The 23,728-nt window shown below is 44.4% G+C and overlaps 1 protein-coding gene and 1 long non-coding RNA gene across 6 annotated transcripts in view; one reads left to right on the forward strand and one right to left on the reverse strand.

Annotated features, from left to right (window-relative positions):
* The window catches only part of LOC144682030 (uncharacterized), a 50,989-nt gene extending 50,316 nt beyond the window's left edge, over positions 1-673 (forward strand). Inside the window, exon 3 of the long non-coding RNA XR_013576914.1 lies at positions 566-673. This is a non-coding gene — a long non-coding RNA (uncharacterized LOC144682030). The remainder of the gene's footprint in view (positions 1-565) is intronic.
* rbl2 (retinoblastoma-like 2 (p130)) overlaps positions 1-23,728 on the reverse strand; it is a 178,496-nt gene that overhangs the window by 126,152 nt on the left and 28,616 nt on the right. For 4 of the 5 annotated variants that reach the window (XM_078544278.1, XM_078544280.1, XM_078544276.1 and 1 more), the window contains exon 4: positions 14,483-14,547. In XM_078544278.1, the coding sequence (XP_078400404.1) occupies positions 14,483-14,547 (65 nt within the window). Of the gene's footprint in view, positions 1-473; positions 613-14,482; positions 14,548-23,728 lie in introns of those variants that run through there. The other variant, XM_078544279.1, reaches the window with a different exon arrangement.

Here is a 23,728-nt window from a genome sequence, read left to right on the forward strand (position 1 = left end):
CACTTCCACAGTTATTGCCCCTTTACTACAGTTAACTGTACTTGCTTCATCTCAAATAAAGTATAGTTGAAAATAGAGTCACGCTGAGAGCGGAGGTAAAAGCTTGCATCAATACTGCTCACTGCATAATCAAAGCTGCAAAAGTATTAACTTATTACATGGCAAGATTGCACTTTGCAAGCCCTAGCATGCAGTTAATATACAAGAAACATGTTAGTGCTTTTCTTGTGGGTGCCTCCCTCTGATTTTATCATATTTGAAATTAGATTTACTTGTACTATTGAAATCGCAACATTTTCCTTCAAATTCCCCAAAATGCATTGGATTCTTTCAAAAGTATTTCAGCCACTAACATCGCTAAAACTGATATTAGCCATGAGTTGGTGCTGCACACCCATTTCATTGCTAGTGGCTGAATTACACTTTGTATGATGTATGACGCTTTCCACAAGCCTGAAAATAACTTTCCTTACCTCAGCAATCAGGAGCTGCCGGAGTGGTTTGCATCCCTTGTAGAATATTAAATGTAATGAACTCAGGTTTACAGCTCAAACTTTTCTTCCAGGCCAGAGACTGGAAAAGCATTAGTGAATCAACCGTGAAGTGGAAAAAGTTAAAAGAAAAGAGTAGCTCAAGCTTTCACTGAAGACTACAACTGGTGAATCCTGTGGAGGAAGCGAGCAAGCCTGCACAAGTCGACACAAATCTCTGTAAATACAATTAGCCATCGCTGCTGAGTCCATCCAAGTTCCAGCATGACCAAACAGTGCCTATGCTCTGAGAGTCCCAGCTGGAGTCTGCTAAGGCTGAAGCAAATTACCTGGCAAATGGTACTGAAATGTCATTGTACAATTAAGTCTTTAGCTGCGTTTTCAGCCAAAAGTAGACTCCCCATCCAAGATCAACAAAAGTGTGACATTCTAATCCCTGTAACCATGTTGATGGGATGGCAAACAATTTTCCAAAAGAGTTCACTACAGAGAAACCAGATGGATTATTCTGGATAAGGTACCAATTTTTCAGCAGCACATTTCCTTAGCGAAATGCTAAATAAATAAATGTATGACGGTGTATCATTGATGTATTACTGTCACATGTGAGCCTGTAAAATGTATCCCTTTTTGTTAAAACTCCTTTTAATAAAAAGATCAGCAACTCTTGGGAAAAGTATTATAAATGGCAAGTACTAATTCCAGGATCAGAATCGTACAGGTTAAAGAAACCTTTTTAAAACCACATTTCCATCTGGAAATATGTATTGATTCATTTTATCAGGCAAACAGTGAAGTGGATCAGCTTTATTACAGGTCACGTAAGGTAACAAAACTCTCTTGAGGCATGCTTGCTCCTTGTCAAAGGTATAAATGCAAGCAATTTATTTTCATATTGCGGGTTGCCTCTTTTTATTCCTATCGAGCTTTTACAAACATACAACAGGAAAAGACCAGCTGGCCAATCAAGCCTGCCTCATTCCAACATGGTGCAACTAATAATGACCCACTTCCCCTCCACTTATCCCTAGCACTCATGCAATCGCCTGCGAGAGACATAAGAAAAGGCCTGGACACAGTATTCCAGACATGGCCAAATTAAAGTCTCGATTATATTCGGTATCCTAGCAATACTTCCTAACACCCTATTCATTTTCACAACAGCTTCATGTCACTGGTTATAGAATTTCAACGTTCTGTGAAGTACACTCCAAGGTCCTTTTCTCGCTAACCAGCCTTGAACATGCAATCTTTCATGGTGTATATGTCTGCAATTGCCCCTGCCCAAATGCATTACACTGTATTTGTATAAACTGAAATACATCTGGCCCAGTCCATCTAGATCTGCATTCAGACTATTTATTTCATTTAAGGTCCTAACTCCAAACAAATTGTCATGTCATCAACAACGGTATGGACTGTTCCCCTGATGCCGACATCCAGATCATCAATAAAGTTGGAGAGAATGACAGACCAAATAAGGATTAGTCCAGGACTCTGCTAATGACCACTCCCCGCACACAGCCACTACCATTGACAACTATGCTATCTATATGAATGCAACTAATCTAAAATCTGCTTGCCAAACTTACAAGGTGTAACCTTACTTACCAGCCTTTTGTATGGCACTTTATAAAAGGCTTTTTGAAGATACAGGTGAACAGTTTGCAAAATTTGGTCGCATAACATCTGTATTTTCAGCGCTATGGATGGTGTTTTGGGTGCAAAATGGTGTTTGTGCTGTGCACACCGCTTCTGGTTTTGGATAAGGCAGGGAGGATGAGCTGGAAGCATGCACAGTTAGCAGATTGTGGTGTCAGTCACTGTGTAACCACTTTCCACCTGAATGCTCCAGCTAAAGCCCTCTCTTAACCTTACACAGCTGGACATGTGATCAGCAGCTGAAAGGACCACCCTCTCACCAGCACTTGTTAAAGGGACCAACAACTTTTCTCAGGTTAGTTCTGGATTGATTTTTACTGGCTAATGCTAAATTAGCAAAAGCACTTGGAGGTCTGTACTGTTACTTAATTTGCGCCTTCCTGGCTCCCCCACAATCAAGCTTTGGACAGGAAGGGTGGAGGCCCATTGAGGCCCTCCCTCCCCTACCCTGGCTGGCAACCTTCTCTGTGGCCCCAACCCCGCCCCCACACACCTCTGTCTGGAGATGCATGAGCAATCCCTCCTGCAGGCTCAAGTGCATCAGATCGAACAGGCACGGGGTAGTCATGTATCGCAATACCCATGGAGCTTTTTGCACTTTATCAAATTTTGCGGCCACAACATCTGCTGGTTTTCCATCATCCATCAAATATGTATGCTCTTCAAAAAACTGTTGCACAGGATCTTCTCTTCCAGAAGACATGCTATAAATCTCTCATAACTCTTACTCTTTCTAGATGATCATACAACACATTTCTAATCACACCTTCTAGAAACTTGCTTGGGTCTGATGTGAGATGAATAAAGTTTCCTGATTCTTATTTACTCTACTTTTTATTTTAAATATAAGCACTGCAGTGGGCATCATTCCAGTTCATTGAAACAATTCAAATCATCACTGAGCTATTAAATATATGAACTGGCAGTTTGCACAGCACACATCCCATCTCTCTTATCAAGGGTGAGTACCATCAAGGCTAATAGTTCGATCTGCTTTATGTGTCCTAATTCTAGTGACCGATACTTCCCCTTCTGTTTTTTCAGATTCAATAGCCCAGATTTCCAGTGTCATGGGGATCCTGCGGAGCTTCCAAAATGGCAGACAAGACCTGAATGTGGAAGTCCCGCCCCATTTTGACAGATCCAATTTTCACCAGTAGGGGAAAGACTGCGGGGTGCTATTCAAACATGAGGCAAACCCAAACTCAGCAGGGCCATTTGAACTTAATGCGGAGTTCAAACAGACTGATTTTGGCTGCTGCAAGGGACTTAACCCGCAGTGTGGGAGTCATAAATATATGGAGCAGGCATAAAGGCTCTTGAAGGGTGGATAAGGTAAGGTCTGTATAACTGTCATGATGTGAAGTTTTTTAAATCCCCAGCCCTTTAAAAATAAAAAAAGGCCACAGTTATCAGTTAAAAAAAATTATGTTCTAGCCATCTCAATAGCTGTTTGTTGACATTTCCCGAAGGGCTATAAGTAAGTCATTATGAATGCTTGGCTGATTTCCAAGAACAACAATTATGTCACCGGGGAGGGCGAGAGGGTCTGAGTTCACAGTTTAACTGACAGTTTAAGGAGGCCATTAAGACGGAAATTAGTTGACATGGAGATATAGAAAAACAGGAAGAAAAGAAAAACAGAATATTATTACTATACAGGCAGATTGCAAAATTCTATGGTGCAGAGGGATCTGGGTGTCCTGCTACATGAATCACAAAAAGTTAGTATGCTAGCACAGCAAGTGATTAGGAAGGCAAATGGAATGTTGGCACTTATTGCAAGGGAAACCAAGTATAAAGTAGGGAAGGTTTGCTACATTTGTGCAGGGTGTTGGTGAGACCAAATTTTAGAGTACTGCGTACAGTTTTGGTTTCCTTATTTAAGAGAGGGTGTAATTGTGTTAGAAGTAGTTCAGATAATGTTCAGTTGACTGATTCCTTGGATGAAGGGGTTATCTTATGAGGAAAGGTTGAAGAGGTTGGGCCTGTACCCACTGGAGTTTAGAAGAATGAGAGGTGATCTTATTGAAACATATAAGATCCTGAGGGGACTTCACAGGGTGGATGCAAAGAGAATGTTTTCCATTGTGAGGGAGTCTAGAAGAAGGCAACACAATTTAAAAATAAAGTGTCTCTTATTTAAGGAAGAGGTGAGGAGAACCTTTTTCTCTCAGAAGGTCGTTAATCTATGGAATTCTCCTCACCAGGGAGCAGTGGAGGCAGGGTCATTGAATATATTCGAGGTGGAGTTACATAGATTCTTGATTAACAGGGGAGTCAAAGCTTATAGGGGATAGACAGGAAACTAGAGTTGAGACCACAATCAGATCAGCCATGATCTTATCAAATGGCGGGGCAGGTACAAAAGGGCCAAATGACCTACTCCTGCTCCTAATTCATATGTTTGCATTTTAAAGGATTGCTGTCTTTGATATGGGGTATGAATAAAGTTTGTTTTTAAGAGATTAAACATTTGAGATTAATAAAAAAGTTTGAATGTGCTTTCATGATTTTTTTAAACCAACAAGTCTGTTTAGTGAAATCGGTATTAGATTTTTAGAACTTTATTATTTTTTAATCTCCTCATGGCTCCTGAGATCTGCCTAGGATGGATACTGGGTGAGTTGGCATGGAAGTATAAGGGACCATGGGATTGTGTGGGGGGCATGAATTGGAATGAGTTGGCATGGGAGGTGTAAAGGGTCATGAGGGGGTGGATGGGGGTGAGGACTAAAGGGTCTAAAATCTTGTAACTCAACTGGGATGAAGTCCCAGAAAACCAAGGCAGGCCTTCTAACCAGCCCACCTTGACACTCAGCCATCCCCATCGCCTCCTAAGCTCTGCTTCCGGGAGTGGCAGGCCCAACTCCATCCTACACCTGCTTCCCCCACCCCCAATCTCAGAGTGAAAATGGCACGATTCGGGAGGCCATTTCTATTCGGGCCAATTTTGGCATCGCCTCTGTGCAGCAGCACTGGTAAAAACACAGCCGAAATTTGAAATAAAATATAGCGGCATCACAACCTGCTTAACGTCCATTAATACAGAATCCTGTTTGAAATAGGGTGCATTGCATTCATACTTTTAGTATTTAAAATCTTTATGCTGTGACATCTTTGAATATAGGCTATAAAATTTGTGTTGAGTTGAAATTGCACAAGAGCAATACTGTTCTGCATCTCCATCTGACTTTATTCCTACTAAAAGACTCTAAACATAAGCAGCAAGGCTGCAATCATCCCAACAGGAATGATAAACAGTACAATAGTACAAAAGGGTGCACATTCATTGTAAGTTAAATGGCGATGCAAAGTGGTTTCCGCTTTGCATTGATGCTAAATTTGCCAGGTAAATCTGGAGCTAGAGCTTAAACTAGCTCTCATATGAAGAAGAGTGAGAGTTCCTCATCACTTTGTTTTGACACTGCATGAAGAAACATCTCACGCCTAGTTTACAAACTGCTTACTGAACTATTGGCTTCCTGGGTGCTTTTCAAGGTTAGCTGAATCGACTGAAATGTTGAGGACAGGGACTTTTGCCCACTCCACTCTAATTAACAGCAGCTTAAATCCTTACTGTTAGTAGCAAGTTCTACACATATATGCATCCAGACAGGCACAGAGCGTTTTCCTGAGTTATACAGTTGAAGACAGGCAATGGAAAAAATGGTTCTGAGCAACTGAAACCTAAACTACAGCTAAGGGTTTTAGGCACTATTGGTAACATTAGTGTCAATGCATTCTCGAAGAATTTGGTGTGGTTAACTGTCTAAAATACACAATCAAAAACACCCTAATGTTAACAATGTTGCTGACAGTTAGGTAATTGAGTGAAACAGTCAGAAGGGTTAGAACAGCCTTTGCTGAACCAATTTCCTTTTCATAACAAAATCATATTTGTGTGTGACCCTCTGACTGCTGATTTGGCCGACTGGAAAAAAAAGCTTCAGCTTAGTGACTTCACTTATACTGATTGCACGATAAAATCATTTAAGGAACAATAACAGGATACGAAAGAATCTAGGCCTGAATTTTTCAGTCAGCGTGCGGGCTCGGCGGGAGTGGATGGGGGCAGTCGCAGAGCCGCCCGCGATCGGCTCTGTGCCGCCAGTTAAGGCCTGCCCAGCATTAAGACATGAGCCATAGTGCTCAGCACTACCTGTGTAGGCGGGGGGAGGAGGTGGGGGGGGAAGAGTCGGGGCCAGCGTTCTTTCACGCGCAAGCACTTCAATCTCCCTGAGGCACAGAGCTGCCTCAGGGAGATTGAAGAGAGATTGTTAAAAAAAAAATAAATGGAGTAAAAATTTAATTAAACGTCCCATCATGTGACTGTGTCACATGAGATGGGACATGTTTTTACATTTCAGAGAAATTTTTTTACTTAATTAATAAAAGCTTTAGGAAACCTCATCCCGCTCGTGGATGAGGTTTCCTAAAAAACGTGAAGGCTGCTTGGCCTTTTCGCCTGCCCGCCAACCTTAAGGTTGGGCAGATAGCGTAGACAATTACATTAATTCTTTTGTTAAGGCCTGTTAAGGCCTTATCAGTTATCGGCGGGCATGCGGCCGACTCCGGCGCACACCCATCAAACGAAACATCGCGAGAAAGCGCGATGATGTTGGGATGCATGCCTGACGTCATCGCATGTCATTTTACGCATCAGCATGTCGGGCCCACCCCTGCACGCCGACTGACAAATTCAGGCCCTGGAGTGAGGGTGGGGGGTAAGATCCCAAAGATAGGTTTCTTGGAGGCATTTATAGAAAGGTAACAAAGCAAAATGATTGAGAAGGAAAATTTAAGGACAAGGGCATATTGGTTTTAAGATCAACCTTCATTAGAGGCGTGGAGGAAGTGGGAACAAGCACTATACTAGAGCCAGAGGAACAGAGGGTTTGGATAGGATCAGGGATGAATGGTTGAAGTAGATTCCAATAGGGTAGTGCAGGCCAGAGAAGGCACAGAGACCACCCTCAAGGTCACAGCATGTGAGTACATATTATATATTATATGCATATCTAATGGCATTGCACATTGATTTTGTCCATAAAAACTTAAAACTATTCTATGGTGCCAATTTGGATGCAGCAAGTTTCCACCTTCCACACAATGGGCTGAATTTAATAGCTGCAGCGGTGGCCCCAAGTACAGGCTCGGGGGTTAAATGGGTTTAAGACATGAGGAAAAATTGCACAATTCAAATCCTATTTTAAATTCATACATTCTGCACTTAACTTTACAATTCCATTATAAATTGCTGGGTGTTCACATTTAGAATAAATGCTGATGTAAATGTATTATGCTGCAATTACATAAATAAATCTGGAATAAGAAGCTAGTATCAGTAATGGTGGTCATGAAACTACCAAATTATTGTAAAAACTAACTGATTCATATATGCCCTTTAGGGAAGAAAACCTGTTGGCCTTAACCAATCTAGCCCTTATGTGACCACAGACCCACAGCAATGCGGTTGATTCTTAGTTGCCCTCTAAAATGTCCTAGCAAGCTGCTTAGATGTATCAAAACTGTTACGACAAATTATAATTTGCACAAACTGCAGTGGTTCAAGAAATCCATCACAATCTCAAAGGCAATTGAGAGGGCAAGGGAATGAGCAATAAATGTCGGCCTCATTAGTTATGCACGCATCCTATGAGCAAATAAGAAGTTATGGTGCTCTATACATGTGTGCCAATATAAATATTATAGATATCAAGGGATATGAGGATTCTTTTATTCATTCATGGGATTTGAGCATCGCTGGCTAGGCCAGCACTTTTTGCCCATCCCTAATTACCCTTGAGAAGGCGACGGTGAGCTGCCTTCTCGAACCGCTGCAGTGCATGCGGTGTAGGTATACTGACAGTGGTGTTAAGGAGGGAGTTTCAGAATTTTGACACAGCGACAGAGAAGGAACGGCGATATATTCCCAAATCAGGATGGTATGTGGCTTGGAGGGGAACTTCCAGGTGATGGTGTTCCCATGTGTCAGCTGCCCTTGTCCTTCTGGGTGCTAACGATCATGGGTTTGGAAGGTGTCATCTAAGGAGCTGTGGTGAGTTCCTGCAGTGCATCTTGTAGATGGTACTCGTAGCTGTCACTGTGCATTGGTAGTGGAGAGTGTGAATGTTTGTGGATGGGGAACCAATCAAGCAGGCAGCTTTGTCCCAAATAGTGCAGGAAAATGGTGCAGAAGATCAGCCATGATCTAGTTGAATGGCAGAGCAGACTTGAGGGGCTGAATGGCCTACTCCTGCTCTTATTTCCTACGTTCCTATATAGATGAAGTAGTTGTTTGGTCGTACAGAACTTGAGTATTGCTGAGAAAAGAGACATGTCTAAGCTCATTGCCTTGCACTCATCAGGACACTCACAAGAATACCAATATAAAGGGAGAAAACAACAATTTGTACTCTATGTGAAGAGAGCGTTAATTGGTTGGCAATTGGCATTGCCATGGAGAATGCACCACTGATGGTGACTGACAGTTAACTGCCTGCCTCCAGGCTTCCTTGCCTCTAAAGGCAAAGAGTCCACTTCCAATCAGATGGCCGGCAGCTCTTTAGCCCTAGCAGCACCACCAGAAACTGATATCCCTGCTGCTGATAGAAAGTAGCGGCAGCAGAATGAATCCCTTAAATGGTCCACAATTAGCCAATTAAGAGTCTCAATTAGCATTGGGGGTGGGAAGGCCATCTCCAACATTCCCTGCCCTTGATTTAGTCTGGGGGGGTGGGGATGGTATCTGGGAAAATGACAAGCTCTCCACCCCATGCCTTCCTGCCTGATTATATGGGCCCCTCCATCCATAATTGTGAGGAGGAATTAAATTCTGCCCAGTGTGTGAGGCACAACATTGTTATCAGGATATCAGAGAAATTCTGAAGCAGCATCACAGAAATAAATTGCTGAAATACACTGTTGACAGTGCCAAGAAAAACACTGACATCAGGAAGGTTACTGAGAGGACACAATGGCCTGGAGTGACTATCACCACAATCCAACACTGTTCCTGGAAAGCTACTTTTATTGCAGTCTCAGCAAACTGAAATCAAGATGGCGAGGCAAATCCCTCTCAATACTGCTAGCCCTGCCCACACTAAATAAACAATAGCAACAGTTCACTGATGGAGAACAAGGGACGGTTATTTTTTAACATATTGATGTCAATCTGAAGATCACCAGACAAAATTAATCATGTGCTAGATGGCTGATAAGGATGCACTGAGGTGGAAAGGCAAAAAAAGGTACCCCACTAGCACTCGTGGCTAGATTTATTGCCTGAAGCATAGTGCTGGTCAGATCTGCAAACAACAATGTTCCAGGTCAAAAATAAAAATACCTGGAAAAACTGAGCAGGTCTGGCAGCATCTGCGGAGAGGCACACAGTTAATGTTTCGAGTTCATTATGACTCTTCAACAGAACTAAGTAAAAATAGAAAAGAGGTGAAATATAAGCTGGTTTAAGGCAGTGGGGGGGGAGGGGGGGGGACAGGTAGAGCTGGATAAAGGGCCAGTGATAGGCGGAGATAACCAAAAGATGTCATAGACAAAAGGACAAAGAGGTGTTGAAGGTGGTGATATTATCTAAGGAATGTGCTAACTAAGGGTAGAAAACAGGACAAGCAAGGTACAGATAGCCCTAGTGGGGTTTGGGTGGGATAAAGGGAAGGGATCGAAATAGGTTAAAAGGTAGAGATAAAACAATGGATGGAAATACATTTAAAAATAATGGAAATAGGTGGGAAAAGAAAAATATATATAAATTATTGGAAAAAAAAGAGGGGGAACGGAAATGGGGTGGGGATGGAGGAGAGAGTTCATGATCTAAAATTGTTGAAGTCAATATTCAGTCCGGAAGGCTGTAAAGTGCCTAGTCGGAAGATGAGGTGCTGTTCCTCCAGTTTGCGTTGAGCTTCACTGGAACAATGCAGCAGGCCAAGGACGGACATGTGGGCATGAGAGCAAAGTGGAGTGTTGAAATGGCAAGCGACAGGGTGGTCTGGGTCATGCTTGCGGACAGACTGAAGGTGTTCTGCAAAGCAGTCACCCAGCCTGCGTTTGGTCTCTCCAATGTAGAGAAAGCCGCATTGGGAGCAACGAATGCAGTCGACTAAATTGAGGGAAGTGCAAGTGAAATGCTGATTCACTTGAAAGGAGTGTTTGGGCCCTTGGACGGTGAGGAGAGGGGAAGTAAAGGGGCAGGTGTTGAACCTTCTGCGGTTGCATGGGAAGGTGCCGTGGGAGGGGGTTGACGTGTAGGGGGTGATGGAGGAGTGGACCAGGGTGTCCCAGAGGGAACGATCCCTGCGGAATGCCCCCGGGGGGGGGGGTGAAGGGAACATGTGTTTGGTGGTGGCATCATGCTGGAATTGGCAGAAATGGCGGAGGATGATCAATTGAATGCGGAGGCTGGTGGGGTGATAAGTGAGGACAAGGGGGACCCTATCATGGTTCTGGGAGGCAGAGGAAGGTGTGAGGGCGGATGCGTGGGAGATGGAGTTTTTCCAGGTACTTTTATTTTTGTTTTGGATTTCCAGCATCCGCAGTTTTTTGCTTTTATCTTAATGTTCCAGGTCAGGCTTTTGACACTGTCTATTTCAGTCTTTGGAATTCACTTCCACGGGAGAGCAGTGGAGGCTGGGTCATTAAATATATTTAAGGCTGAGTTAGACAGATTTTTGATTGAGATGGGAGTCAAGGGTTATGGGAGCAGGCAGGAAAGTGGAGTTAAGGACTCAATCAGATTAGCCATGATCTTATTGACAGGTAGATCAGGCTTGAGGGGCTGAATGGCCTACTTCTTATGTTCTCATGTTGTTATAAATGGCTGCATGCTTAATCTGGCATTAAAAAGTTGTCAAATATTCAATTAATGATTATCAGTCAGTGCAAGTCTACAAAATGTTACTTTTTTTAATATATATACACAAACAACTTTGTCCTTGGACAAAACTTACCCATTCTCACATCCAAAAATATACTTCACCTTTCTACTGACAATCATTCTCTTTATCCTTTTCATTGGGAGCTTTTCCCTGCCACAAACCTTTCCTGGCTGGAGACTTCCATCTACAAGTCACCTTAAGGAGACATGCAGGTTGATGAAGCTAGTGTTGCAGTTTTCCCTTTCTTCCTATGGGTAAGCCTGGCTTCAGCATGGCTAATCCTCAGAGTAGTACACTGAGACTAGGAACTCACCATGCACATACTCTAATTTTCTATTTCTCAGTGGCACAGTACACTGAGAAACCAATGAGTTATGCCAGTCTGAAAAGTACAATTTATCCTTTAAAAATATTTAGCAATTTCAAAAAGCTAACTTTGGCACTAAACTTCAGAGTGTGATAACAGACACAGACAACAATGAAATCTGATTAAAACTAAAACTATCTTCCAAAGAGTGACGTTAATAGGGAGGAGGTAGGATTGATAAGGAGAGGAATGAATTAGGGTTACTGGAACAGAGAAAGACAAATAATTTCCACAAGCAGTACAGGCAGGGGGAAGGGATTCTTGTTTATTACAGCTCATTTCAAGTAGTTCTGTTGCAGCTGGTAATGAGAGGTGATGTTTGTGACCTTCACACTTCACTGCATATTACACATTGCTGCATTGTTAAGAAATGGGTGACAACACTGTAACAGCAAAACAAGCACCAAATAGGCTTTATGTGTTCTTACATGTAAACTGAGCAACTGGTATTGCAAAATATAATCTTGAGTGAGCTTGGATTGGTTCAGTGTGAGATTAAGGGCATGTGAAACATTAATTGCATAATCTAGCAAGGAAAGCATTTAGTAGCTTTTCATCAGAGGTTTTGATGTACCCAAACATTCCATTAATTGACTCAATAAGCAGATCATTTGATTATCAGAACAGCTGACACCGTTCAGTACAAAAAAATGTTTTGACGTCAAAGGGTATCATATTTATAATAAAAAAGGGAAAACATGTAACATGCGGAAACATGCATTATTTGGGTTTTAAATTAGTCACTGGAGTTTAAACTATGAAGAATCCACCTGAAAATGGACAGAAAAATATCTCATATGTTCAGTTTTTCCTTTAGTGTATCTAATTAGACCACAGTTCAAATCCTGTTACTGTCATTTCCAACATGAGAAATACAAGTTGCATCACCTCAATTATGTGGGTCTGGTGATTCGCAACAAATATGTTGCCTTTTCATGTCAGAAATATTAAGATGCTTGAATTTGAAAACTTAGGCTGGGATTTTTCGGCCCTGTCAGCGTCAGGCATTGTTGCAGGTGGGGAGGGAAAATTTGGCGAGTGGCCAAGAGTCAATTATCTTTCAATTTTGTTCATCTTGTGTCAGCTGTGGCTCAGTTCATAGCACCCTCGCCTTTGAATCAGAGGGTTGTGGGTTCATGTCCCACTCCTGGAAAACCAAGAACTGTGATTGTACTCGAAAGAAGTTGAAGGCAGCGTTTAGCCTTTAGAGCTTTATCAGAGTTAGCCAGAATTTTGGAATTCAGCTTTTGCGGAATAATTATAAAGAAGACTTGTCTTTTTGTGTACTTCCCTCACTTCCCTCAGAAATGCCTCACTGTACTTCACATACAATGAATTACTTCAATGTGCAGTTACTGTTCTAATGTGAGAAAACGTGGGAGCTATCTTACACACAGCAAGATCCTAAAACACAACGATTAGTGAATGGGCAATTAATCTATTTCATTGTTGGTGGGTGAGGGAGCACAGTGGCAGAACTGAAATTAGATTGTCATGGGATTATTAACATCCACCTGAACCACTGATGTCAGCTAATGGTTTTATGTTGCTTAAGAGGATGATTCCTGTAAAAATGCAGCAATTCCTTCCTCAGGAGTGCTATGTCAATGTAAATTATGGCCCAGGTACAATGTCAGCTGTGGGTCAGGTAACATGCTTTTAACACTGTGACAGGAGGTTCTGCATTCAAGTCCCACTCCAGAGATTTGAGCACAAAAATCTAAACTGAGACTCTACTGTAATACTAAGGGAGTGCTGCACTGTCAGAGCTGCTACCTTTTGATTGTGATGTTAAATTGAGGCCTTGTCTGCCCTTTCAGGTGGGCATAAAAGATCCCATGGCACTATTTTGAAAGAAGAGCAAAGGAGTTATCTTTTGTATCCTGGCAATATTAATCCCTCAATCAGCTTCACAATAACAGATTATCTGGTCATTATCACAATGCTATTTGTGGGATTTTGCTGTGAGCAAATTGGCTGCTGTGTTTCCTACATCACAACAGTGACTACATTGTGGAACTTCAAACAGACAGATAATTGATTGGTTTAATTCGATTAAAACCCAGAAGACTGCAGCATGATCAAAAGCTTAAAGTAAGTATTTATATAGTTTGACAGGAAATGTAGTCTGGCTATGGCAATGCAGATAAAACAAATCCCACGGGCAGCAAAAAGCCACAGAAGTAAATGAAAGAATCAGCCCAGATGACTGTCCATAAGCCACTACATAAACTTGCTTTGTTAATCTGTGTGACCCACACTGAACCATACACACTATATGCTATGAAAACAACATCTGATGATGCGTTATAAATGAACAGCAATTGCAATAAGAAATCAAATGGAAGAGTTTACAATGATTTAAAGTAACAGTTAGAATTATGTAATCTATCTATTGAGAAAGATCAAAACTTTGGAGATTTGATGAAAAAAAAAATGACCACATTGCAACTTTGAATTTTAATGAACATCAGGTTACAAATCCTTATATGGAATAAAAAGCCACATGTCTTATGTACACCTAGTTTATTACAAAAATAATAAACTGCCTTTGAAATTCATGGCCTTAAGATATCTAAGTCAACAATGTTTTGAGATATTTATACAGACAATAAGAAAATGCTTCGCCATTTGTTTCACTAATTATTCTGAGTTATTTTGCTGTTAAAGGTTACTATTATTTTATTAGTTCAGGCAACACGAGCAACTTTACTGGTATCTCTGTTACCTAATTCCACAGGTTAAAGTACTCCACGTCCTGATAGTCATGACTGAAATATTTTTGTGGGACCAGTAATAATGCTTAGGAGATCGGCTCAGGAACTATATGACAAGATCACCTTAGGCAAGTAAAAGCATTTCAGAAGAGACAGAAAATTGCTCCTCGCCACTGATTATGCAGGTGCAGTGTTGTACACAGATCCCAGGGATGATGGAATGATCAGATTCACTGAAGAATTATTCTTTTTACCTGTCATAATTTATGCAATAATTCATTCAGTTAAATGTATCTCCAGCGTTGTTTTAATAATTTAGTACTACAGGCCAAAAATGATTTGCCCACTTACCTTTGGTCTGAACAAACAGCACCCAGCAGAAGTTAAACACTTCAGAAACTGTACAAGGTTGTCGTCTGTTGAGAAAGAACATTTAAAATCAGCACTTGTTGCATAATTCACTACATGCTGAAAGGACACATTAGTTACAGCAAGTGAACAGCATTATTTGACCAGATCATTGTAGCAGATTGTCTTTTTGGCCGATTTTTTTCTCCTATAATTTGTTCCATTTCTGTATAAAGGTTTTACAAAGTTTTTTTAAATTTGGTGTGAAAGGGACAGAAGAACAAGGAGTCCTTTGCTGGCAACACAGACATAAAAAACGGCCAAAGAAGTCAAAACTGATTATGCTTCAGAAATATTTATGACTATGGATCAATGGTTCAATATAAAAAGGCTGTCTAAATTTTCTACCCATGTCTGTTCTTCCATAAAAATGTTTTTCATAATTTAGCAGTTGCTGGCTTCATAAATTTATGCAACTTATTTTACCATAACCTCTGTCATTAACCCTTTGAAAACTATTGTAGTATTTCTGCATCAAAGTCAAAAATGAAACGATCCTGGTTGCTCCTAACACATTGGGCCCAATTTTAACCCTGTGTAAGTGATTGGATTTTGAGCGATCAAGCTCAACGAGTTAGCTGGTGATCTTTGGGACCACCACATTTCATTACTGCTACTTTATAACAGCAGTCATCAGAAATGCTCTGATAATCTGTATTACACTCCTGTTGAGAAGTAAGATGCATGAAAGTTATTCAGCACTCCATGAATTAATGACATATTGTATAAACGATTGGACACTGAAAGGTCACTTCAACAATAAAAGTATAGATAATCATTTCACAGTACGATCTTGAATACTATGGAGTGGTTAAAAACACCCCAGCAACATCAGAACAAGCACCCAGAATCAGAATAGAAGCTGACAGAGTGGGATTGCACAGCAAAGAGTCCAGTCAGGGATGAATGACAAAGAGAAGGAAATAAAGGGTGAGGAGAAAGAAAAGTACCAAGGCATATGAGAGCAGAGCAGGAGTGTGGTGTGTGTGCGGCAAGTGTGACAATACGGAATCTGCTGGTACATGGACAGGGTGAATAGGGAGCAGCTGTTCCCCTTAGTTGAAGGATCAGTCACGAGGAGACACAAGTTCAAGGTGAGGGGCAGGAGGTTTAGGGGAGATGCGAGGGTGGTGGCACTTTGGAATGCGCTGCCTGGGAGGGTGGTGGAGGTGGGTTGCCTCACATCCTTTAAAATGTACCTGGATGAGCCCTTGGCACGTCATAACATTCAAGGCTATGGGCCAAGTGCTGGTAAATGGGATTAGTTAGGTAGGTCAGGTGTTTCTCACATGTCGGTGCAGACTCGATGGGCCGAAGAGCCTCTTCTGCACTGTGTGATTCTGTGATACAAATGAGGTCTTCCGTGACTGGTGGGCATCACATGGACAAGTCTTTTTTATGATTTGGGTTTTAGGTTGTGTGCCCCCTTGTAAGGGACCACTTTTTTGCTGGAGCCTATTGTTTGACGATACTGGACCAACCCTGTAACTCCTTTATGGTTCAATTAAAAGAGGCAACCACACGGAAAGAATAAGTAACAAAGCTGGGACTAATTAATGAATTATCATTGACCAATTGTCATCCAAACTGAACAAAATTAGGATAAAAAGCTCTTATACCAGTGATTAAGGTGTGAAACTTCAGAGGAACTTGGGTGAACTTGTACAAGGAACACAGAAAGTTAGCATGTAGGTACAGCAAGCAACTAAGGCGGCAAATGCATGTTGGTCTTTATTGCAAGGGGATAAGCGTACAAGAATAAAGAAGTCTTGCTAAAATTGTACAGGGCTTTGGTGTGACTGGACATGGAGTACTGTGCACAGTTTTGGTCTCCACATTTAAGGAAAGATATAGGGCAGAATCTTGTCAGCCCGCTAGCAGCGGGCGTGATAGGTGGTGTGCGCAGAAAATATGGTGCGACCTGCTTCACGCCGGCGTGAAGGCAGGTCATGATCGTCCACCCAGCCCACCGATGATGGGCCACGGTTCCCGCCATCGGTTGGCGGGGAGCTAATTGCAATACATCAATATATAATTAAAAGGCCATCCTGCCAGGCTCTTGGAACTCCGCCATATCGTCCATCACAGCACGCAGGAGACGTGCATTTGGAGGCCTTCACTTTGGGGGAACAGAGGTGAGTGAGCAGCAGCGTTCTCCACAGCTCACCTGTTGTTTACAGGCCTCAGTGGTGCCAGAGGACAGGGGAACAACTGATGCCTGGCCCCAGAGGCAACTGCTGGGGTGGGGAGGGGTGTGGTGAGGTGCTGGCCAGCCTCAGAGGTAACTGCTGAGGGCAGCGGCAAATGCTGGCCAGCCTTGGAGGCAACTGCTGAAGGGGCTGGGGGGGGGGGGGGGGGGGGGGGGGTGTCGTCAAGTGCTGCCTTGGCGCTGCATCCCGCTAACAAAGAATCGAGGTGGGGGGGGCAGGGTAAGCAAGGGGAGTGACCATGCATTAAGGACACCTGTATAAACTGGCTATTGCCTCTGCAACTGAGACAGATCAGGCGCAGCTACCGTGATATGATTGGCGTCAGGCTCCTAGCCTGCCCGCCCATGCAAACACCGCGGAGGCAACAAAAAGGCCACCAAGCGCTCCATGCCTTATTGCCCCCACCTCCCCTGCACAGACTTCAAGTATGCCACCAATTTATTGGACCGCGGAGCAACTGGGCTGCACATGTACAATCTCCTCGCCAACGCTGGCCATGTAGCAGTCACTGCTGGAGGTGCTCACAGTCCCTTGCAATCTCAGCATCCTGGTTTGGACCAGTGCCCCCCATGTCGCAGGTGGACAGGGCAGCCATGCAGCGCACTCATCTCTGGCCATCCGAGGGGTGACCAGCACTATCCAGGAAGCGTTAAGGGGCAGTCACGCAGGGCCAAGAAAGGTGCTAAGTAAAGCCACGATAACCACATCTCTGTCTCTTTCGTGCTGCAGGAGGGCTACATCAGGATCATGGATCCTGGTGACCTAGCTGTATGGCTGATGGCCTACAGAGGCCGTAGAAGACTGAGGAGAGAGTGACTGAGGCTCCTGGCTGCACAAAGGCAGGAACAGCAACCTCATGAAGAAGGGGCAGCAAGGGCTCCCACACACACTGCCCAGGGGCGACAGTGAGCCGTGGCTGGTGGGCGCCTAGTGACACCCAGGGTCTATATACACTGCCAGCCATTCCTGTAGATGACTGAGAACCAGTGTCGCTGATGACTGCACATGTCTAGGGACCTGGTGGCTCACGTCTGCCAATTACAGCATGACTTGGCGCCAAGGAGACTTGAAGGGCATTCACTGCCAGTGGCTGTGAAAGTGGCCATGATGCTCAATTTCTATGCCAGTGGCTCCTTTCAGGGCTCCACAGGTGACCTCTGTGGGATTTCACAATCCGCTACCCATAAATGCATCCATGAGGTCACAGATGCCATCTTCTCCATGGCACACAACTTTGTGCATTTCGCCCGGTACTAGGAAACCAGGATACAAGGGCCATTGGATTCACCCTGATCTTGGGATTCCCACAGGGTGCAGGGTGCGATTGACTACACTCATGTGGCACTCAAGTCTCCGTCGCTACACTCGGTGGACTTCATCAACCGCAAGGGCTTCCACTCACTAAATGTGTAGCCGGTATGCGATCACCAGAAATGCATCCTGCAGGTGTGTGCACGGTTTCCAGGGAGTGTGCACAACGCCTACATCCCGAGTCGATCGCAGATCCCTGCAGTCTTCCAGGGTCCACTGAGGCTGCAGGGTTGGCTCATTGGCCACAAGGGCTACCCACAGAGGCCTTGGCTGATGACACCCATGCGGCAGCCTCAGGCTGCAGCAGAGCAACGGTATAATGAGGCTCATGCAGCATCTCGCAACTTGGTGGAGCAGGCCATTGGGATGCTGAAGATGCGGTTCCAGTGCCTGGGCCAGTCTGGCGGAGCCCTGCAATACAGTCCACAGAGGGTGTCACGCATCATGTACGTCTGCTGCGCCCTTTACAACCTGGTGCTGCAACAGGGAGAGGAGCTGGATGAGGAGGAGATGGAGGAGCTGCATGACTCCTCCGATGAGGAGGACGCCAAGGGGGATGAGGGTGAGGGGGGTCCTCTGTGGTAACGTTGATGGGGTGAGGTTCTTGCACTGGATAGATGAGGCAGGTATGCTCGGGAGACCCTCATAGCTGCCAGATTTGTGGAGGATGATGATGACATGCAGCGAGGTGTCCCCATAGATCTTCACATTGCAGTTGTGAAAGTTTGACCACAGTCTGGCATATTGCAGCACCAATACCCTCTGTGAGAATGCTCCTATCATGGAGATGCAGTGGAGGCCATAATAGTCACTCAATCACAGGAGGATGATGACAACATGCAGCGAGGGCACACCATAGATCTTCACATAGCCTCTGAGAATGTTCGACTCCTTGATCAGGGCCATCTCAGAGACGCAGCCATGAAACTTTAGACGCATCTGATGCTGTGTCCGCCTTCAGCACCTCAGCCCTTCAGGAGCTAGTACACAGCATCACTGGTCGCAGATGCTGGTGTGATGGGGACCAGCCCCACATTAAAATGTGCTGAGAGCACACAGAGAGTATGAGGGAACTCTGTGGTGCCTGCCCACTACATTCTGGCAGCAATGTCCAGCACTGCTGAGGTGCAGGTATCAGTAATGTTTCCAGGGAGTGTGAGGCTGAGCCATGACTGTGGTCTGAAGGCTGCACAGGGCACAGGGAAGAGGCCCTGGACTGAGACACCTGCCTTTTATCTTGTGCAGAAAGGTTTCACATCTGAGTGACAAGAACACTGTTCATCAGAACAAGGAGCCACAGGCAGGGAGACATTCTTGGGAGTTTATTGACAATAGTGAACAGTATGTACAAGTGATCAACACCCATGCCCAGGCTGTGCAACTACTTTTACCTAACTTTCCTAACCCTGCCGCTGTACCTTGGTGCTCCCCGGACATCCACAACAGAGATGGAGGCAGCCTGCTGACTGTGATGCCCTGTCTGTGATTACTTTGTCTGGCGTCCTCTGGAGGGCCAAGACTTGATGGGCCCTGGCCTACTTTCGGGGGCATGCTGTGTGGCAGTGGCACCCGCCTTGGCTCGTGGAGCTGAAGCTGTGCAGGAAGAGGGGATTCGGATGGACCAGTCACTCCCAGAGTCACCTGGGTGGATGACCTCGGAGTGTGCACCTGTTGATCTTCCTCCCCATGGGTGCCCCTGGCTGACTCCGTGAGTGGAAGGGGTAGGTGGAGTGAGATTGAGCTGCCCAGCACCCCTCTCACGTACACACTGTTAGAGGCCAACTATGGCATCAGCGATGGAGTTAAGCCTGTGCTGCAGTGCAGGAGTGATGTCCTGGACCAAGGTCTCCGTGGTGGCCGCCATCCTGCCAGTGTTGATCTTGGTGCATTGCTATGCCGGCGCTATCACCTCAGCCTGAAGACGGATGGACTCCTCCATTGTGCCTTGCAATTTGAGGAATGTAGCGGACATCCCTTCCTGATGTTCCCGAGCTTGGCTTTGCAGCTCCAGCAACTGTGACATGACTGAGTCCAGAGGCCCGTCATCTGACTCAGACTCAGCAATGTTCTGGCCTCCAGCAATCCTCCAAGTGCCGGACACGTGGGAAGTCCCTGCCTCCGCCTGCTGTGGATCAGAAAGTGCGATGTGCTCACCAGATTGTGATCCCGAGGCTATTCTAAAGCTAGGTCCCACCGAGGTGTGTGTCTCTGCGCTGATGGAGGGTGTGGTTGAGCACTGTGATGGGTCTTCATGAGCGTTCCCTCAGATTCCTCTTCAGAGGTTTCTTTGGGACTTGATTGAAGACCCTGGGTCGTGGTCTCCGTCGGTTGTTTGGCAGATGTGCCTGTGGAAGCAAGGGGAGATAATTAGTGCCTGTGAAAGAGGACACATCACTCACAGCATGGTTGTCTGATGGATGTTGCACTGCTGGGTCCTCACTTGGTAGAGCAGCACCGACCTCACCATCAGCACAGGACCGGTCCCAGCATCGCTGGCCAGTTGGATGGCTCCGTTTTCAAATTCTGTCAGAACTTTAATCTCCGGCATCCCTCCACCTGTCTGCGACCTTTCCCTCCTGTTGTGAGCCAGTTTGTCCTGCATGGATAGAGATGGAGAGAGTATATCAGGATGCTTGCCAGGCCAGATGATAAGTATGCCTGGCCTGTGTGGGTGGTGAGTGGTCCCACGGATGTGATGAGGCCAATGACGGTGTGTATGAAAGACTGGGTGCTGCACTGCCAGTGCAGTGAGTGAGGGCCCTGTGGATGTGTGATGGGTTTGTGAATGTGAGAGTTGGGAGTGATGAAAAGAGTGACTTACCTTGGCAGAACAGAGGAGATCATTCATCTTCTGCATCACTGGGTGGCTGTCCTCCTCTGCAGGACATTTGCGCTGACCACTGCTACCACCACCTCCCAAGCTGGGTTGGTGACTTTGCTGCCCATCCTGCAGCCAGGGCAGGGGTACAAGACATCCCTGTGGCCTCCACGGCATCCAGCTTAAGGGACCCGTCGTTGAAGCCAGAGGCTGCAGTCTTTTCTCCTTTGCTGGCTATGTCTCCCGGCAGTGGTGAGCTGGTGGTGATGAGCGCTTTGCTGGCGGCTGCCTTTTAAAGATGGCAGCCAGCGTGATGCAACTGCGGGGTGAAGGCAGGTAGGCAAATGAGAGGCCGCCCGCCATGGAAACAGTGTGCTTCGCGGGAGTGAATAAATAATGAGGCGGGTTCATAACCATAAGGTGTGAAAACCCACCATTTTCGTCGGTGGGTAGGACTCCATTTTACCCACCCACTAATGCACTTAGTGCAATTCTGGGAAAATTCCACCCATAATTGCATTGGAGGTGGTACAGAAAAGGTTCACTAGATTGGTTCTTGGCATGAGAGGGTTGTTCTGTGATGAGAAGCTGGGTCTAAACTCTCTGGAATTTAGACGAATGAGAGGTGACCTCTATGAAACATAGCAGGTTCTGAAAGGGCTTGACAGGTGTCCTGCCCAGTAAAGGCACATCTTATTCATAACTTTAAAACAAAATGTAGTCAGCATGGAATTTTCTGGAACTGACTTCTCCTTTAAAGTGGAGATTAAAATGCTGCAAAAGATGGTCGCAGAGTGTTACCTGACTTGGTTTATGGATTCAAACTACCACACTGTCTCGAAAGGACAAAAGGGCACATTCCAGACTAAGAAGTGTCATTACTCATCTCCTGAAATCATCCAAACCATGTTTCCTGACTTGAATGGGTCATTCTAAAACCAAGACTGTGATGGTCTCAGGCCCCCAGGGTGAATGGCTGCAAACAATAGTCCAGGTTGTGACTAATTCATTGAAGCAAAACAACTTATTTGGAAAAAGGCACCGTGAGAAACCACATGGCAAGGCAACCATGTTGGTCTCCATTTTAATCTTCAAGTGCTGTCTGCCAGAACAACAATGGCAGAAACAGCAGCAGAGAGGACAACAATATCTGTGCCTTGAGACCTGAAGACTGCAACATCATAAGGTCTCCAAGCCTGTTACATTTTGAAAACCCACCAATACTGAAAACTGACCTCCTGGTAACTAACTTTGTGACCTGCAGAAAGTCCATCTCTTTGAGAGAATCCTACAACGTCTCTGGTATTTGACTTCAGCTATTGCATTCACCTAACTACACTTCAGGAGTGAAAAACCTCTTCTTACCAGGCCTGCGCTTTGTGTTTTGCAAGATGGACCATTTACGTGAATTACGAAGTATTCTTTCATTTATAATTTGTAAAAGTGCGCTATTCCCTTTAATAGTATTTTCATAGAGAGAGAGAGAGAGAGGCTGAGATTGACAGATTTTTGGTCTCTCAGGGAATCAAGGGATACAAGGAGGGAACAGGAAAATGGAGTGGAAGCACAAGGTCAACCATGATCATACTGAATGGCAGAGCAGGCTCGAGGGACTGTATGGTCTCCTCCTGTTCCTATTTCTTATATTTTTAGGATGAATTCCTTAATATTGTGATGCATTTAGAAATAAATTGAAAAGACAGTGGAGATATTGGTCACAAAAATAAAAACTTTAAGACTGATTTTAACTCAGCCCATCAGGAGGAAAGGGGGTGGTAGCACCCTATTCTGAAGTTACGCTTTATAAAAAAATGGCTTTATGAATTTACTGGCTAGAAACCACTAACTGAATTTTTAAAAAGACTAAAGCCACATTCCAATCACTTGAAAGCACAAAGAAATGTGTCTTTTATATTCACAGCACAAACAGTTAAACACTTGCTGGGTCAATATCCTGGTACTCCCTCCCTAACAGCACTGAGGGTGAACCTACACCACAGGGACTGAAGTGGTTCAAGAAGGCAGCTCACCACTGCCTTCTCAAGGGCAATTAGGGATGGGCAATAAATGCTGGCCTAGTCAGTGACACCCACATCCCATGAATCAATTAAAAAAAAACTCACTGTATTGGCAAGCATATCCCTTTTATATAAAAAAACACCTTAGTGGTCAAACAAGGAGTAGGGAAAGAGGGGAGCCATTCCAACTCTCCTTACCTGGTCGTAACGCATCTTAAAATAGTTGTGCAGCATTTACCTCCCTATTGTTGCTATGGTCTTGTCAATCATCATATAGCTCAGTGCCTTCAAGTAGGCAGCCCCAGAACCTGCCTCAATAGAGAGATTCCTGATTATTCAATATAAGTAGGAATCCTATGTTAGAGCCCTGATGCAATTTTAAAAGGCTTTTGGGGAAGAGTGCGTAGTGTGGATGCCAAGCCCTGAAAAGATAAATACTGAAATAATGTTTGTAGAGCTAGGAGGATCCCTCAGCTCTGCAAGAACAATCTGGGCTGCTGCTACTTAGACTCCCCTCACCCCCTCTCTGATTTACTTTCGTCACTCCTAAACTTAGCAGAGGCAGTCTGAGAAAATCAAGTTTGAACCACACACTGATTTTTTCCCTGAACAACTGCATTTCAAAATAGACTTCATCTTTTCTGTCTGTTATGTGCGTCTATCAATTTTTTTTGATGTTGTTAGATTTCTATATTCATCCACCTTGTAAATCAACTTCTATTTCTCTCATTACCACTCAACCTAATCTTTGGTCATGGATGTTTAGTAATGAGCTATGTTTCAATAATTTTCATTAGGTTACTTTGCATTGGATGTAGGATCTAATTAAATT

This window comes from Cetorhinus maximus, chromosome 6 (genome assembly GCF_964194155.1).
Source record: "Cetorhinus maximus chromosome 6, sCetMax3.hap1.1, whole genome shotgun sequence".
Taxonomy (NCBI): Eukaryota; Metazoa; Chordata; class Chondrichthyes; order Lamniformes; family Cetorhinidae; genus Cetorhinus; species Cetorhinus maximus.